The sequence below is a fragment of the Perca fluviatilis genome, chromosome 9 (genome assembly GCF_010015445.1).
Source record: "Perca fluviatilis chromosome 9, GENO_Pfluv_1.0, whole genome shotgun sequence".
Classification (NCBI taxonomy): Eukaryota; Metazoa; Chordata; class Actinopteri; order Perciformes; family Percidae; genus Perca; species Perca fluviatilis.
The window spans coordinates 14,808,723-14,826,466 of NC_053120.1; the positions used below are offsets into that span (position 1 = coordinate 14,808,723).

The window sequence follows — 17,744 nt, forward strand, 5'->3', positions numbered from 1 at the left end:
AATACGGGTGTATCGGGAAGTGGCTGTCAGCGTCAGATACGACGCAATATGCACGCTTCAGCTAACCCTTCCTACACCCAACTGTCCTGTTCTTCTTTTCCTAAACCCAACCGTCCCGTTCTTCTTTTCCTAAACCCAACCGTCCCGTTCTTCTTTTCCTAAACCCAACCGTCCTGTTCTTGTCCCGTGTGTCAAGGAAACGTAAGCCCACCCACAACCTTTTCTTTAAAGACTTATAAAACTAACTTTCTGTCATATTTGCTGAAACTGACCCTATGTTCCAGAAGAACTACATGAAGCAGGTAATTACAAAAATAAAGCTGGCTCCTCTGGCACCACCTACAGCCTGTAGTGAGATTTGCAAAGATCCACAGCTCCCTGTTCAGATGCACCAATCAGGGCCAGGGGTGGGTGACTAACTCTGTGTCAATCACTGCTCATACACACACATTCATTCTCTCTTGTGGGGGAGGGGCTTAGGAGACAGTTTTGGGCTTAAGCAGAAAGGGGGGAGGGACTGAGAAGTTGCTGATGTTAAAAATGTTTGGCCAAGTCCTGGAACTTCGCAATCCTACAGCACCTTTAACCTAACTGCGTCAAAAGTGACGCCAATAGTCCCGACCAAGCCCGTTTAGATAAAGCACGTCTAGAAATGACGCTAAAGGAGACTTTTAGCTTCAATAACAACGCCAAAGGCACCTGACAAAATGTTTCCACGAGCGCTATGCTTGTTGTCACGCAAGTGACCCACTTCACAGGGGTCCTTAAAAGAGGGTGATGATGCAAGACCCACTTTAATCTATATTGCTACGTTGCAAATTCCCTAAAATTTTTGTATTTAATCGAGCTTTCCCAAAACCACATACCTCACAGTGAACCAGAGTAGTTGCTTGCTTTGCCCAGCTGGTAAACTGGTAAAGAGATTTTATCAATACTGATGTGCTGAATTTCCTATAAAAGTTTTCACTCACTGTACTCATTCCTGTGGAAATTAATATTTTTTATACTAACAATGGATTATCAAATTATTATGTTTCACGTGAAAGGTGAGAATTAGGCTACCAACCAACTCTGCAGTTCCAAGTCTAAGGATAATTTTTGTTTCATTCAGCTCAGTGTCAGTTGAGCTCATGGTTTTAATGGCCTGAAACATTATTTTGGCCTAAAACTGTTAAAACCTGCCCAGCAGTAAACAGCAGACAGACAAAGTTTGCAGCTAGCTGGTGAACATTGTGGAGCATTTAGCCAGATATTCCCCTTATGAGTTGGTGGAGATCAACACGGGACTAAAAAGAGAGTGAATATTGAGCTTACATTTGTCAGGTAGCGTTCATATGTAGTGTTATAATTTGTAGGTTGTTCGTCAGCCCTCAAGTGGCCAAAAAATCTATTAGGCTAGTCTCAACTACCTTTTATTTTGGAAGCCCTCTCAAGGACCCTGATGGTCCCCAGGATCCCACTTTGGGAGCCACTGCTGAAGGCTACGGCTGCTACAATTACTGAACTAATAATGCAGTCTCATAGGGAAACACGTTTTCTTATCAGAAGCATGAATCACAGGGCTCAGGTCTGCTGTGTTACTCATTTTAAGTGGAAGAGAGATGCTTGCAGGCACAAGCAGTAGCAAGGTGCTCATCTGACGCGCTGACGTCACCAAATCTTTGACAGCACTTCCTGGAGTGGTGTTTGTTGTGGGAAATAAACGCCGTGGTGCTGAACTGGGGGGGTTCAGGCTACATTAAACGGCAGAAGGACGGCACAAACTACTACACTAACCCACCTCCAAGCATGCGGTCGCGGCAGCTTTCGACCGGTATCAGATAAGGCAGAAGAAGTGACGGTTTAGACTGAGGAAGGACGAGGTGGACATATTCTCGGACAGCCAAGCAGAGCCAGAGCAGAGCCGCCGACAGCACGGAGTTGTCGCGATGTGGTAGCTAAACCATGGACTGCAGAATAAAGTAAGACCCTGAGTGTAGTGTCTCTCTCCCCTCTATGTCGCTTCTTGATATAGAGCTGCCGAGCTAACGGCTATCGTGTGGCACGTAACGTTAACTCGGAGCTGAATGTGAAATACTAAGGAATGTTTGGCCGTAATTTGAGCCACCTCCAGCAGTAGATTTAACCGCCAGGCCAGCTGGCTCGACAGCATGTGGGTCAGTCTGTTGCTCTGTCTGCTAGCTGACCACCAATTAGCAGCTCCGCTAGCCAAGCAGACAGCGTTAAATAGGTTTATGTGTACACGATGTAGACAGAGCGACCCGGGTCCTGTGACCCAAGTTTGTCCCGATATGTTGTCAGAGATAAGAACGCTTCTCATTCTCACATAATGCACTACCGGCTAATATGCTGTTATTGGCATCTTCGGCTATTGACCGCTATTGACAGTGTGACTGACGTAAAGTAGGGCAGGTCCACTATATTGATATTATACTCCTGTACGTGTAATGGAATTCAACACAGTTGCTATGTGTGTGTTAATGCTGAATACACACTTGTTGCCCATGATTGTGTGCATTAAGCCTAGCGGCCCCTTACCTCCCCTGAGTAAACAGTGTTTTGTTCTTTACAGGGAGAATCCAGAAAGAACTTTTGATCTGGTTGTACAGGTGGCATGTCCAACATCTGAAAATGAGGGTAGGTGATGTCATTATTTCCATTAATAATTTGTCTGTCAGTTGCTTTGTGTAGACAAGTAAAAGGAAAACGTTTCTGAACATTTAAACCGCATGCATAATTAATAGAGGTTGAGTTGAAACAATTAGTCGATTCATTGATTATTTCCACTATCATCAAAGTCATTTTATAAGCCAAACATCAATCAATCAATTAACAGTTTATTTATATAGCACTTTACAGCAACCAGCAGGTATCCAAAGTGCTTTACATCAAGAACAAAACATGCCCAGAATAACCTGATTCCATCATTGTTTCAATGTAAATTAAATATCTTTAGGTTTTGGACTGATGTTTGGACTAAACAAGATATTTGAAGACATCGCCTTGGGCTCTATAAAGTGTGATGTTCATTTAGACATTTTCTATAGACCAAAAGATTAATTTATTAATAGAGAAAGTAATTGGCAGATTAATCTATAATGAAAATACTTGTTAGTGGCAGCCCTATAGAGCATATACATTTTAATTCGTCAGAAAAGTTTACGGTCATTTATTAACAGTAAGTAATTTATCAAACGACAAAGCCGAACAGTCTTGGTTTCCAGCTTCTCAAAAGTGTAAATTTCCTCGCTTTTATATCTCTGTTAATTGAATATCTTTGGGCATGTGAAGATGTCAACTTGTGTTCTGGGAAATTTTGATGGACATTTTTCTCAAATTTCTTACCAAACAATTAATTGATTCATAATACATTTTAAAAAGTATTCAACAATGAAAATAGTTGGTAGTGGCCTTAACATCCATGTTAATAAAGATGTTTTTGTGTGTTTGCCAGTTGTATGTTTTTGTAAGCCATGTGTTTTGTTAAAATTACTGTAACTACAGTAATTGTAAGGCTGTACAGCCAAGATGTCATGTAACGTTGGCAGCAGTGTTTCTGCTTAAAAGTCAGACAGCGAGCGTTACAGAACTACACAGCATGACTGAGTCCAGTCTTGCACAATGAGAGCTATCATTATGTCTGTGGTGTTATATTGTGTGCTCCAGAGTTGACTCTGTCAAGATCCTAAGGACTAGAACAGGTCAACACTGAGTTTAGCTGTAAAATGTCACATGTTAGCTGCTTATAGATCTTTATTAGTGTTCTTTCTTCATTTATTTGACTGATTTTCCAGTCTGCACTATTCTTTTATTAAGCCGGACCATAAGTTAACCAGTGCAGGCATTTCTCTTGTAACCGTGACCCCACAAAGATCATGCTTGGGTCAGCGAGCTGCATTAACTGTTCTGCTGTTTGCAGTGGTCAAACATTCCTGCAGTGGTGTCCAGGACAAAAAGTGTTCAGACTAGTCCGGGAAATGACTGTGGCAAATGAAGAACAACACTATATTCTACCTTTATGAATATGGGAAATAAAGTAACCTATATTTCACATCAATATCCAGTGTCACCCATAAGTCAAATATCGTGTAAAAACATTTTCGCTGCACATTACACCAGCTGTCTTATTTTGCCCGCTCAATTTTGACGTTAAAGAGGTGTTATGTGGACGGTTGGGTTATGCAGCTGCTGAGCTGACCAGAGTTGACTGAAACTTGTCCTTGGATGTAGATCTGATATTGGATTTTGAACCAAACTCATAAACCACCGGCCTGCGCTGTAATAACCGACTTCCCCCAGGTATGATCCAGGGTCAGGCTCATATCCGGGCTCCTGCTCCCTGGAGCACAGCTACAGAGCAACGTTTGAACACCACTCAGGTCAAATTGAACGTACGCATTCTGCTCAGTCATTTGACTGAAGTGCTCTCTCTCTGCCTTTCTGTGCTAATTCCTGATTGGATATAAGAACGTCCCTGTTGAGGATGTTGTCATGATGTATCTATACTGTCGTCTGCCAGCAGAGGCTTAGGGTAGTGGTGGATTTTTAAAAGAGTAGTTTCAGATAAACCATTTGAGGAATGACTCACTTCTCTCTGAATCTGATCAATTTCCCTTTCTTTAACTTTGCTTTATCTGCTATCTGTTTGAAATGAAATACTTCTTGAATGCTAAAACTGTGCTATCATTGTACTAGGCCTGAATTGAGCAATTGTGTGTGAATATTTATATATGTACACATGCATTAAGCCGTCAAATTTGACCTGTCATGCGTTTGTCTCAATTCTGTGTTTCTTACGTTTATCACAAGCTGAAAGGGTTAATGCTATGAGTCATAACAGAACAGCTTTAGCCAGCTATGAAACCTCCACAGTCACTCACCACAGACTAGAGCGGTTTCTCCTACAGCCAAACATTAGGTACTTTGCCAAAAAGCACCACTTCACATTCACACATTATCTTCCCACTAACTCACAGAGGCAAACAAACAATAGTGCAACCATGATAGACTATAATTAAATTGTCATAGCAACATGGCGAAGAACATTTGAGCATTTGGAGAAGTGGTGTAAGGTTTCAGCTTGCTCATATTTCTCATATCTCCTCCTCACAGTTTAGGGAATACAAGTTTAATTTTAGATTGACTTTGGCTGCATTTTAGTTATATACTCCCTCTACCAGCGATGCGATTTGTAATACCATGCTTAAAAGTGTCTGAAAGGGTGCCCTCTTTGAATGAGCCGCAGCAGTTTCCCCACTCGTACCACATCCTGGTCCTGCAGGTCTGAAACTAGATCTATGCGCAGTGGCATTACATGATACCATTGTAGTGTAGTGTGGAGCGTAGTCCCCTTTGTTAATAGACCTATAGCTTAGCCCTTTAGATGGTCAGTACATCTATCCCTCAACTTCCTGTGTTAAGTGGGTTTCACACCTTCTGTAGTCAGCGATATGTGTACAGATAACACCCACATGTTTGCAGACAAGCCTGCAATAAGCCTGTTTTTTATTAAGACGTTTCACGTGACCCTTTTAAACTGACAGTCTCAGAATAGATTGATTGTTGACTCATTATAAAGTTACATTACAACATGTTACAACATTTTGGCATTTGAACTGTGCAAAGCGTAATTCACAACTTAATATTTCTCTATATGACATGCTCTCTTAAGCCCACACCAGAGTACTGAATTGTTAATATTAATGTTAATATATATCTGAATATAAGTAATTAATCACTGTAAGATTTTAACTCAAAACTATATCAACTGGCAAGGAGCAAAATTGGCACGGGAAACCAGTTCCATCTGTGGGGGTGGTTTCATTGGCTGGAGCCATGCTGACTTTGCATACAGTCTAGCCCCCCACCCCCACCCCCCGGAACAGGGCTCAGCCTTTCCGCTGATTTTGTCCAGTGGCCACTCGCGGTATTGCAGTGAAAAATCCCCCTGTGACTCGGAAAGGATTTTCCCCCATATGTCACCATTATAAAAGAGACGTCTGTAAAACTGTTGCCAGGACACCTCAAACTGCAAACAAGCTTGGTAATGACTCTATTCTGACTTTTTATTCCATGGAGTTTTTATATTTGAAAGACTTCCCTCAATCTGAGAAAAGCAAAAAAAAAAACGTGACGTCACCACAATGTAAAGTCTATGGGCCGAGTGGGAACTTGCGGGCGGGGCCAGCGGGAGAAACCCAGCTGCCAGTTCACTGTGGCTGCTGCTTCCTCTTTCAACCTTGTGCAAATCTATTCTACAAGTTGAGTTACACTAAGCAGCACATATCCAACCCCTGACCATGTAGATATGCAAATTTCTATTGTATATAGGTATTTGTAAAGTACAGGCCATTTTTTGTTGTCTAAAGAATGGCTTAAGCCTTGTTTAAGTGCTCTGCAAATAGTGTTATTAATGTCCTCCAGAACAATACACAAGTTGTGCAGAATTATTATGTTTGATTGTGTGGCTATTTACTGAATAATGAGCAACAGAGCGGGAGTGACAGTTTTTTGAGTAACATTGTGACGCTTTTTTAAATTGATCTTTAACTTGTGCTTGTTCAAATATTTAGAAAGGTTGTGCTGCAACAAAAGCCAATGTCGTGCGAATAACATACAGTTTTGTGTTTTATAAGCCTTTAAGGATTAATACATTTTTATTAATAATTATTAGGGCTGTCTATCAATTAAAATTTTTTATCAAGTTTATTACAGTCATGTGCTGTGATCAATCACAATTGCAAATTTAAAATACTAAGATTTACTAAACGTAAACGTGCAGTGTTGAAATAAATTATTGATCATTATTATGGAGGACGATTGATTAAAGTTTGAGCTTCTAGTAGCGCTGTGGAGTTTTTCTATAAGTTTCTATTGGTTTAGTAGTTTTATTTATTACTTGCACATGCGGGTGATGCCGCACTATTGCACTGATCAACAGGTGACGCTAACATGACAAGATATGCTGCAGTATGCCAGCAAAGGCAGCGAGGAAGAAGACTGAAGCTAATACACCTAGATGTCAACAATGCTGGATTTAAAATACTATAAATAAATAAATAAATAAATAAATAAATAAATAAATAAATAAAGAATTGTGCTTTGCAAATGTTTAAGAGGAAAGAAATGCACTTGACACATTCGTTATACCTCAAGGATACACACAACTAGTTTTGGTGAGTAACATTGAATGTAAAGTTGTTTACAGGAAAACTTACAGGGCACCTTTACTGAAGTTGCTTAAAATGTGCATCTCTCATAACTAAGAATCGTTTAAGACCGTTCAAAGGTAAAGTTGCCCATTCATCACATTTTGTCACTTAGCATTTCCAGTAATAAAAACCTGACAATGGTCCAATCTAAAATCAGTGCTACTAAAATAAACTCTAAACTGGAATGCTCACCCTATACAGATTTGACTAGTAAGTACACTGCTGTTAGCAGTGTCTCATAAGCTCCCAATTATTACTCCCATGGGTAGGTTTAAATTTTTACCGTCTTTTGGCAACACTTGTGGTAACAACATAACATCAGTGGTGCAGGTATAAACAGAAAAGTCCATCTCCTTACAGATTTGATTATAGTACAGCAATACAGAGATTTGATGAGAGCATCAACATTCCTCAACAGAAGTGTTGATGGTGTGGGGGGGAGGGGGGGGACAAGAAAATAGTGCTCACAGCTACAACGGTGGCAGTGTTCATATTTGGACTTGGCCCCACTCTTCTAACCATGGATGTGTGGATAGATGACAGACACTGGCCCTTTTTCCTCATGCAGGTCCATGGAGACCTGGCCTCCCTGTTCAGCCCGAGCTCAGTTCCGCTTAGCTCTGTTGGCTCAGTGCTCTGTGGATGCTCAGGCTGTGAGCAAGCGTTGCCTGAGAGCGTGACTGGCATGCTAGCTACTAGCGGCCCTGGCTACATAAAGCCATATTGATGTACTTCCAAGATGCTGCCAAAGCTAGCAGATGACGCTAATGCTGCCAAGGCAGTAGGTGGGGACAGATGCTACCTGTCCTCACCCAATCCTTCCAGCCAGATTGTTCCCAGTAACAAAGCAATAAACTTAATAGATCAACGTATCAATTTTACTGCAACACTCATGCTGCAATTAGGGGAACGATTTACTGTTTTACAAAAAAAAAACTCCATTAGTGCAGTTTGATTAGCACTGAATCCTCATGACTACGGTCTTGGGTTTAAAACCTGGCCCTGGTTCTTCTGTGTGGTTTGCTTTGCATCTTTTTGTGTACACTTAAGTTATCTTTTTCTGCGTTCTTCCCTCAGTCAGAAAAATTGGAAGCTCTACATTGTCTGATTGTGAATGTTTTTCATGCCTTACAATAGACTGACATTCTTTACAGTCTGTACAACATATGACACCCTCCAGCCTTAGAAGATGGGTGAAAGCACTGTTAACTTGTTTCCATCTCAAGTTTGCGCCTGCCAGTTCTTTATCATTGAGGATGTCTTTTTTTTTTATGTCTGAGGTAAGTGACAAGTTTGTGTCTGCTTCAAGATCTCAAGATAGCTTTTCACTAGTATTAAAATACACAGCAGGAGATTTAAATGTTAAAATATAAGTGCACTTGCATAGGTATGAGAACCAGAAAGCTATAGGATAGAGTAGACACATTATGCTCTTTGATTCATATGGGCTTATAACTTCACTTTGTTAAACTATGAAAAGATACTTTTGTTCTGTAGCCTAAGAACATTTTTCGTTGGGACCCGGAGGTCTCACAATGTCACCTGTTCGCTAGTTAGTTATCATTTTGTTTCCTTCTCTGCTGTAGCTTAAAAAGAAAAAAAAAAAAACCCCCTTTCCCCCCCCCCCCTCCCACCCCCCCGTCCTAAAAAAACAAGTTTTTTTTTTTTTTTTTTCTTACAATTTTTTTTTTTATTCATAATATTAGAGCGCAAAACTCCTGTGTAGCAGAACTTTTAGAAAAGGTTGAACGTTGACATTCTGCAAAATGTCAGAATTGCTCCTTGACCCTAAGCTTTGTCGGTTCTGCGGTCTGATTGGATTCCAGCAGCGTGTTGAGTTCACGGTGGGCTCACACTTAGACAGGAGGCCATTGGAGTACTAACAGATGCCATGGCAGCAAGGAGGGTGTTGATTGGTCATTAGAGAGGCCACACTCCTACACTCACACTCCTGAGAGGATCCTGGGGTCTCACACTTTGTTTATGTCACAATGCTTCTGCCTTTCCCTTTTGTCTCACCCATATGACTTTGCTAAATTGGCTCTTTTACACAGAATTAGATATCATCCAAGTCTTTGTTGTCTTTTATCGGTTTCCTCTGAAGCCAATTGAGGAAGTCTCTTAACGTCCCTGCTATGGTATGGTAATGACTGCACTGTGAGTGAACTTTGAGAAATCCCCTCCCACTCTATGTCCTCTGAGTGTCTATAGGCTCATATCTGACCCACAGTCCAACTTTTAGTTTTAGTTTTTTTTTAGTCTGCATTCAGGGTGGCTGTTTATGGATATTTGGAGTGTTGTTTGTCTGCTGATGCCCTTTTTCTTTTGACTTACTGAGACTTTAGACATTTGATGGGCATTTGTGTCCAAATTGCCCGCTATTGTTGTGCAGCAAATGATCATAAGTAAAACTGCATTACCTGACTGAAGATCAGAACCACATTTAAAAAGGTGTTTCAATTGCATCAGACCAGCTCAGGCTAGAAATTGAAATGACTGTAATTTGTGATTTGTGATTTCTAACTGAAACAAAAAAAAGCGACATAAATATGTGTGGGTGCTATTACATTACTGAAAGAAAAGGAAAGTGTGTCATTGAGAGCAAAAACCTGGATCTGCGTCATTGACAGTACATTTGAAATTTGGTTGACATTTTTGGAATAGTTACATGTTCACAAATCCAGACTAGGCTGTTGTTTGATTTGATTAGCAATGTGAATTCAGTTTCCGAGATGGATTCGCCCTCAAATGCAATGTTTTTCATCCCAGATTACCCTGCGTACTACACAGTAAGTTATGACATAAGACTTGTATTTCCATTTTGGCTATCCAGATGACAGAGTTGGCCAGCTAGTGTTACTGCTTCTCTCAGTGCTCTACTGCCTTGTTCTTTTGTTCGTGTCTGGGGTCATTTGTAGCTCCCTGCTCGCAGTCACTCATCCATTCAGTAACTGTGTGATGGCCTGCTGCTTACTGGGTTTAGTTCCAGCTCTTTTCTTATTTAAAAGAGAAGCAAGTGCTGTCCTCACATTTCACCCCGGCTTGTTCTGTTTCAGATTATATGGTGAAGCTTAGACTAAAAATATATAACTCATCATTGTTTGAGTTAGCTTTTTGCCAGTGCAGACACACGCCATCGGATTTGTTACCCAGGTAAGACCACAAATGAAATTTTTTTTGCAATCTCTATATTTTAGGTTTATATATCGTTGCCAATAATGATAACCTACAAATATTACAACGCAACGAAAATTCAAGATTGCCTGCAAAAAGTAATGCAATAAATGTGCACTTGTTAATCTGATTTAGTTGGTCTTGCAGCAGGGTATGATGGAGAGGGCTCTGTTTGTGTGGACACATAACTCACTGTTATTCTCTGTTCATTCATTCTGTCCAGGAGCAGCTGCCTTTTTCAGACGTCAACATTTTACGCACACTTTGAATGTCCTGTCTCTACCTGTTCTTCTCACATATTATAGGACCTTTGTCTTTGTGGTCACATGTTATTTTCACAATCCAGGTGCAATCCTTTCTGATTATCACTCGCTGTGACAGGGACAGACAGGCCCAACAGGGATGGAGAGAGGGAACAAGTCACTAGGAGTTTTCAGGTGGTACCGTGTAGAGCTGGGCAATATTTCGATTATATCGATATCGTGATATGAGACTAGATATCGTCTTAGATTTTGGATATCGTTGCGGTATCGATATTGATGTATTTGGTAAAAAATATCGTGATATTTGATTTTGTCCATATCGCCCAGCCCTAGTACCGTGTGACCTCGCTACATTCATGTTTTGGTTACACACGCATGCATCCACCACCAGCAGGACAGCTGTGAGTGGACTTCATGGTTGTTTCTTCAGAGCACAGAGAGCATTATTGGCCAGAGCATGAAGAACTGGGGCAAAATGAGATGGGGTGGGGCAGGGAGGAAGGGAGCGAGATGGGGGAGAGATGATGAAGCGGGTGGTGGATATGCTGATGGCAGTAGTCTATAAACTGAGAGGTTATATACTGATGGGGTGGCTGGCTGAGCTTTCCCATTCACTGACACAGTACTGAAACTCCAGGGGCAAACTGTGTTTGGTGTGTGATAGAAGGCACATGTTTAAGTGAATAGTGTGTGTTGTGCATTTATGGCTGTATATGCATGTGCACGGCTGCACGGATGTGTGTAAGTGTGCATGAGAAAGAGACACAGAGGCTGTGAGAGCTGCAGGAGGCTCATCTGAATTCACTAATGCTGCCAGACTGGGAGAACATGGAAAGACTTCTAGGCACACTGACGCTCACAGGCTATTTTTAGACTTCCCCTTTCCACGGCGAAAAAGTGGGGAAAAGTAGGGACCCAATCAATGATTTAAAATGAAGATGATTTTGATTAATGCAGAGGAGTTTCATCACGTCACCCCCACTTGCAGCCTCACAGCATTGTTGTTGGTGGCTTGTGTTTTGTTTGATTGTGTCTGTGTGCTATGCATCTTTGTGTGACGGCAGATTCATTTATTCCCTTGTGACCACTCGTAACTTATGCTCCAGGGAGCTGTGGGAATTTTATGTGTTTTTAAAAATAAAAAGCATGCAAAGCAAAGGCTAGGATACTGTCCGGCAGAATTCAGCTTCCAAAAACCACTCTTGAAGCTAAGCTCTCATTCACATGTATCACGTCAAAGGATGACAATAGATGGCCAGGAGTACATGTTCAGCACAGCAGATGGCACAAGCATGTACACACACACACACACACACACACACACACACACACACACACACACACACACACACACACACACACACACACACACACACACACTAAATATTGTGAGTCAAAGAACAATGATTGGCTGGTTCTTATTGATGTAATACCAATGTGGCCTAGTTTAGCCCACAAATGAACAGGATTAGTGCAGCTCCTGCTTTAATGTAGCTTTAGTGATGTTAATCTGTCCCTAGTCTGCCAAATTGGATTTCCCCCCCAAAAAAAGCTGTGCTTAAAATGTGTTGATTTTTGTGACTGTCATATTGAGCAGATTTTATGACAGGATTTTAACAGGATTTGGGGATGACTCACTTCTCATGACTACACCAACCTGCCCACTTCTCTTGTCGTGTGCAGTGAGAAGAGGCTCATAAAGCTTTTCTCAAAGGATTCTGACTGTCATAACTATAACTTATCTGTATTGTATATTTAGCAAATAACATTTAATGTAAAATGATGCGTATTTATTTTGCAGGAGAGACTTAAGGATATCCAGCCTTCTTTAAACCCCACTTTTAGACGAACGGCAAAAGCAGATAAAGGCAGAGATTGTAACAAAGGATGAAGTCTCAGGTTGTTTGTGGTCTCACAGGACTGCTGCCATGTAGACTGATGTAAAATGGTCTAAAAGGTAAATGATGTAAAAGACAGAAATGTATTTCCCCCGGCAATTAAGGAAATCAACCTACTTATTGACATGATATGAGTACTGGTATCCTGACATCTAGACTGTTGTCCTTTAGACCTTAATTTTTGTGGCCAAGGCCAAACCCAAGTCAAGCAGAACTAGTTGTACAAGCCTACTGTCTGTGCTGTCATTTCAGCTTCTATTCCCACTATTTACATGTCAACAGCTACGCCCTGAGGCTATGTCTCTCCGTTCATGACTGCTTCTATGTTGCCTAACACCACACAATTACTGTGAAGATAATGGCGTTTACATGCATGTAGTAGCCCTACTGGCCCTTAATTTGGGTTCTGGCCTATATTTCAAGACAGAAAATATAGGTCAATCTTGATGTCTCTGTGAATGTCTGAGACCATTTATCATTGCAAATCATATAATTCATCCACAAGATCTTTGTTTTCATATAGACACACACACACACACACACACACACACACACACACACACACACACACACACACACACACACACACACACACACACACACACACACACACACACACACTCACTCCTTCACTCACTCACTCTCTTATGCTTTCCACACCATCAATATTTTATAGTACCTTCCAAACCTGCACCTTGACTGCTATTGTTGAGTGTATTTCCTGAATGTGGAATAATTTCTGATGGTCTCACTCCATTGGAACTGGTTATGGTCTAAGCTTATGGTCAGAGTAAATAGGCTAACATGCTTTGTCCAACAGGGCCTCAGGACCTGCTTCGGACCAGGACTGAACTGATAAGCTGCTGCTCTGCTTTCAAATTAAGTCAGTTTTATTTATATTGCCTAAAATCACAAATTTGCCTCTAGGGCACAGGATATGAACCCCTTTCTCCTTAGACCCCAGACTTTTGTATGGAATTTTATACCATATTTTCACCTGGTAGTAAAATCCGATCTGAGCGATCGGATCACAAGTGGACAGCTCTAAGTACTGGTGAAAAAACTCTCAGGATGCATTCAGGACGCATTGAGATCCGATCACTAAAACCACATTCGGAGGTAGTCTGGCTACCACCAGACCAAGCTCAATCTTTTAAAATTGAGCATTAGTCTGGGGAGTCTGCTCTGTATTTTCTACTGCACAAGACGCGTGATCAATGGGCATAGTTCAAATGACTCTGTACGCAATTGGATAGTCCTTCAACTAATCAGACCAACGATCCGGGTGATGTAGCAGCGACGGTGGCATCAACAGGTTGTTGTGCTTCAGTGGCCGAATGTAAACCAGAAGCTGCTTGGTCACTTCTCTATCGCCATTGTGTTAAACCCGCCAATAGCGCGCCAGGTGGATAAGCCAGTTTGTGATTGGTGCCCGCAAAATTGTAACGGAAGCAGGATAGATAAACGTGTAGGTTTCCAGCCTGAGCTGCAGGGCGAAATCAAATTGCCGGCAGATCGGGCTGGGTTTACCCAGTCTAGGTCTGTGCCACATGTCCACATTCTTATAGCTGTGAGAATGGGAATGTGTCTTGAGGACCGCCTACTCAACTGTTAGCAAAAATACATAGCTCTGTGCAGGGCTGTTGCCTGGAAAAGGCTGCTGCTGGTTTACAATGTTATTTTTAGTTTCATAAAACGTCCCCAAATTCACCAATATGTAGGATTTTCCTACAGACATTCCTGCTTTTACGTCGTCTCCTTTGGTTATTTATGAGTCTCGCGTTGCCAGAGCTACACAGCGCTTTATCTCTGGAGAAAGCTGGTGAACGGAGTGGTCAAAGCAGCAGCTGTGTAACCGTTTCATCCTAAAAATTCTTTACAATAAAAGTGCCTCGTTATAAATGCTTTTATTACGAAGCTGCAAAATCAGGAAATGTTGTCTTCGTCAGCAGTAACGTTAAGACAACCACTTTAGGCGAACATGTAACATAAAGCAGATATAATATACTAAACTTCAAACCACAGAAGCTGAAAACACTGAGACTCCCGCTGCCTGTCAGAAGACATCCTTATGTCGGCACACAGACAGACCGTAACAACAACAACACACACACACACACACACACACACACACACACACACACACACACACACACACACACACACACACACACACACACACACACACACACACAACCAGCCTATATGCAAACAGAAATGATGTATGTGTTTATTTGCATATAGAGCGGGGAAGCGAGTTCCGAGGTAACTGTTACAGGAACGTGAGCTATTTTTAAATTAGCTGCATACACGGTTAAACGTAATTTGCTCTTACCAGTGTATCGCAGTGTGTACTTCGTCCACAGCAATCCCGCTAATCGGTCCAAAACTTCCCAGTTAGATTGTAAATGCCGCAAACATATTCTTTGTAAATCTTTACAATCATTCCCTGAAAAAAAACAAGCAGGCCTACCTTCTTCCATGATCCAACTTTTCTTAAAAACATGCCATTTTCACTGTGTAGCTTGTGAGCTTGAAGTTTGAGAACGGCAGCAGACAGAGAGCGGAAGGCGAGGGACATCCGGCGGAACATCCGGTGGCGCCAGATATGAGGCTGTGAGGCAACTATCCTGGAAATGTCGTTGATCCATACTAGGGGCCCTATTTTAACGATCTAAGCGCAGGGCGTGAAACACTTGGCGCAGGTGCGTTTAGGGCGTGTCCAAATCCACTTTTGCTAGTTTGACGGCGGAAAAAAGGGTCTGTGCGCCGAGCGCATGGTTCTAAAGGGTTGTACTTAGTGTCTTCATTAATTCGTAGGTGTGTTTTGGGCGTAACATGCAATAAACCAATCAGAATGTCTTCTCCCATTTCCTTTAAAAGCCAGGTGCGTTTGTACCTTGGCACATTGCTATTATGATGGTGGATTTGCACCGTAATATTTTTATTTGTAATCTTTTGCGTGTGTGTGTGTGTGTGTGTGTGTGTGTGTGTGTGTGTGTGTGAATATGAATAAATAGGTACTGTGCACGAGCCTAGGCACATTTTACTAATTTGCTGTTAAAATAACAATAAAATGCTGCGCTATTAACTTCAGACCAGGTTTTTGTTGGTCAATGGCGCGATCACTTCCTGCTGCCTCAAGATAGCAATACACCAAGAATTCACCTGAACACACCTCCCTGTAAGACCAGCACGCCCATTAGCGCAAAGATGGGCATTTGTTATTTAAACGACGCGGGCGCTGGAAGGGAAATTAACAACTGCGTCTAGCAAAGACCCTTGCGTCGGCTTTGCGCTGCGCCCGGTGCAAGATAAGGCCCTAGGTCTATTGTACCCAGTGATCTCTGGAACTCCAGTTCTGGGTCCTGTGTGACTGTGGATGACAAGGATTAAAGCTGTGACAACAGTCTGATATTATTGGGTCCAATGCGGGTAGAACGTGTGTTTAATGACCCGCATCAAACACGGGTTTGTGTGGGAAAGTGATTGTAGTTTTATTGACATGTCTTAGTCCTGTCTGCTGAGTCACTTGTTGGCTGAGCCCACTTTTCAGATTCCCATGAGATTCCCAGAAAGCATGCTGATCACACAAAGTGAAATGAACCAAATACATTATTATACATTTTGTCAGTTTGTCTAATAGGAGCCCTGACTTTCTTTAACTGGAGATCATACTATAGAAATGCAAAGGAATGATAATGCATTACATATTGGATTACATTTTCTGGACTGCAAGGGTCCTTTTTCTCCAAATGGCCATCTCGGATAATCTTAGAAGTTATGATTCTCTGTGTGTGTTTTTCTGTCAGTATTTCGCCCATCAGTCCTGCAGAGCATTGAGACCCCTGTGAATGTGTTAAGGATTAGGCACTATTGTTCTATCGTGCGCTTGATAACAGATGTATTGTCATCCCTGTGGAAAGATTGGCTGACTGAGAGCTGTCTGTCTGTCAGCCTTTGCATGTGAACTTCAAATCGCAGCTCGGCAGCACCAAGCATGTAGCCGCCAAAGGCAAGGCTTTACACTGTCATCAGCACCACACAGCTGCCTCTGGGTGCTGTGCCATATGACATTAACTGAGATCGATCCTCTCCACACCTCAAGAAGCTGCTGTGCTACACACAGTGTTTTCTCTGATGCTGCAACCACCACCTCAAAGACTAGAAAAGGAACTCTCCCCTAAGCATGTGTAATTGAGTAACAATAACCTTACCACCAACATTCTTAAACTTTATAAGTTGTAAATTCATGAACCAAATTTTGTCATACTTATCGGCTGCTGTTTCTGTCACATGAGACCACACCTAAAAAAAATAAATAAAAAAAAAAGTCAACATGGTTGGCAGTAGAGCTGGGCAATATATCGATATTATATCGATATCGTGATATGAGACTAGATATCGTCTTAGATTTGGGATATCGTAATATGGCATAAGTGTTGTCTTTTCCTGGTTTTAAAGGCTGCATTACAGTAAAGTGATGTCATTTTCTGAACTTACCAGACTGTTGGAACTGTTCTATTATTTGCCTTTACCCACTTAGTCATTATATCCACATTACTGATGATTATTTATCAAAAATCTCATTATATCTCATATAATCTCATATTTTGTGAAAGCACCAATTGTCAACACTACAGTATCGTTGTGGTATTGATATCGAGGTATTTGGTCAAAAATATCGTGATATTTGATTTTCTCCATATCGCCCAGCCCTAGTTGGCAGTGAAGTTAAAGCTAACTTACCTTGTAAAGTATGTTTCACTGTTGGTACATATTAATGTCTTTTTATGCGCATTAGTTTAATGATAGTTATTCATTTACTGTGCTTATATAGATGTTTTTTGACCAAGGCAGATGGTTGGACCATATGGAGAAAAGTATGTTATGTGAAGAAATGTTGGTTAAGCAAATCAGCCAACAACCACAGATGGAATAGTCACAATTAACCTGTGCTGTTGCACTCAGAACTCTGCAGCCTAGCCTACACACCTTTTTTTTTTTTTCTTTCGATTTGGAACTAAATATATGGGTCATATCTCAGATGTCAGGTTATATCTCAGATTTTAGAGCACATTACTGTTTTAATGTAAGCACTTGATTTTGAAATTCTGCAGCAGGTGAACATCGTACAGTAAAGAGAGTTGGCGAGTAGTCTGTCTAGAGAGATACTGGACTTGTTTTTTCTTAGCTTA

At 41.4% G+C, this 17,744-nt stretch overlaps 1 protein-coding gene across 7 annotated transcripts in view; it reads left to right on the top strand.

Annotated features, from left to right (window-relative positions):
• Positions 1-1,645: 1,645 nt before the first annotated feature.
• Positions 1,646-17,744, top strand: part of dennd1b (DENN/MADD domain containing 1B) — a 113,478-nt gene continuing 97,379 nt past the window's right edge. For 3 of the 7 annotated variants that reach the window (XM_039812295.1, XM_039812296.1, XM_039812297.1), the window contains exons 1-2: positions 1,648-1,961; positions 2,573-2,637. In XM_039812295.1, coding sequence (XP_039668229.1) covers positions 1,945-1,961; positions 2,573-2,637 — 82 coding nt within the window. In that variant the 5' untranslated portion in view covers positions 1,648-1,944. Of the gene's footprint in view, positions 1,962-2,572; positions 2,638-17,744 lie in introns of all 7 variants that reach the window. The other 4 variants (XR_005640328.1, XR_005640329.1, XM_039812299.1 and 1 more) reach the window with 3 other exon arrangements.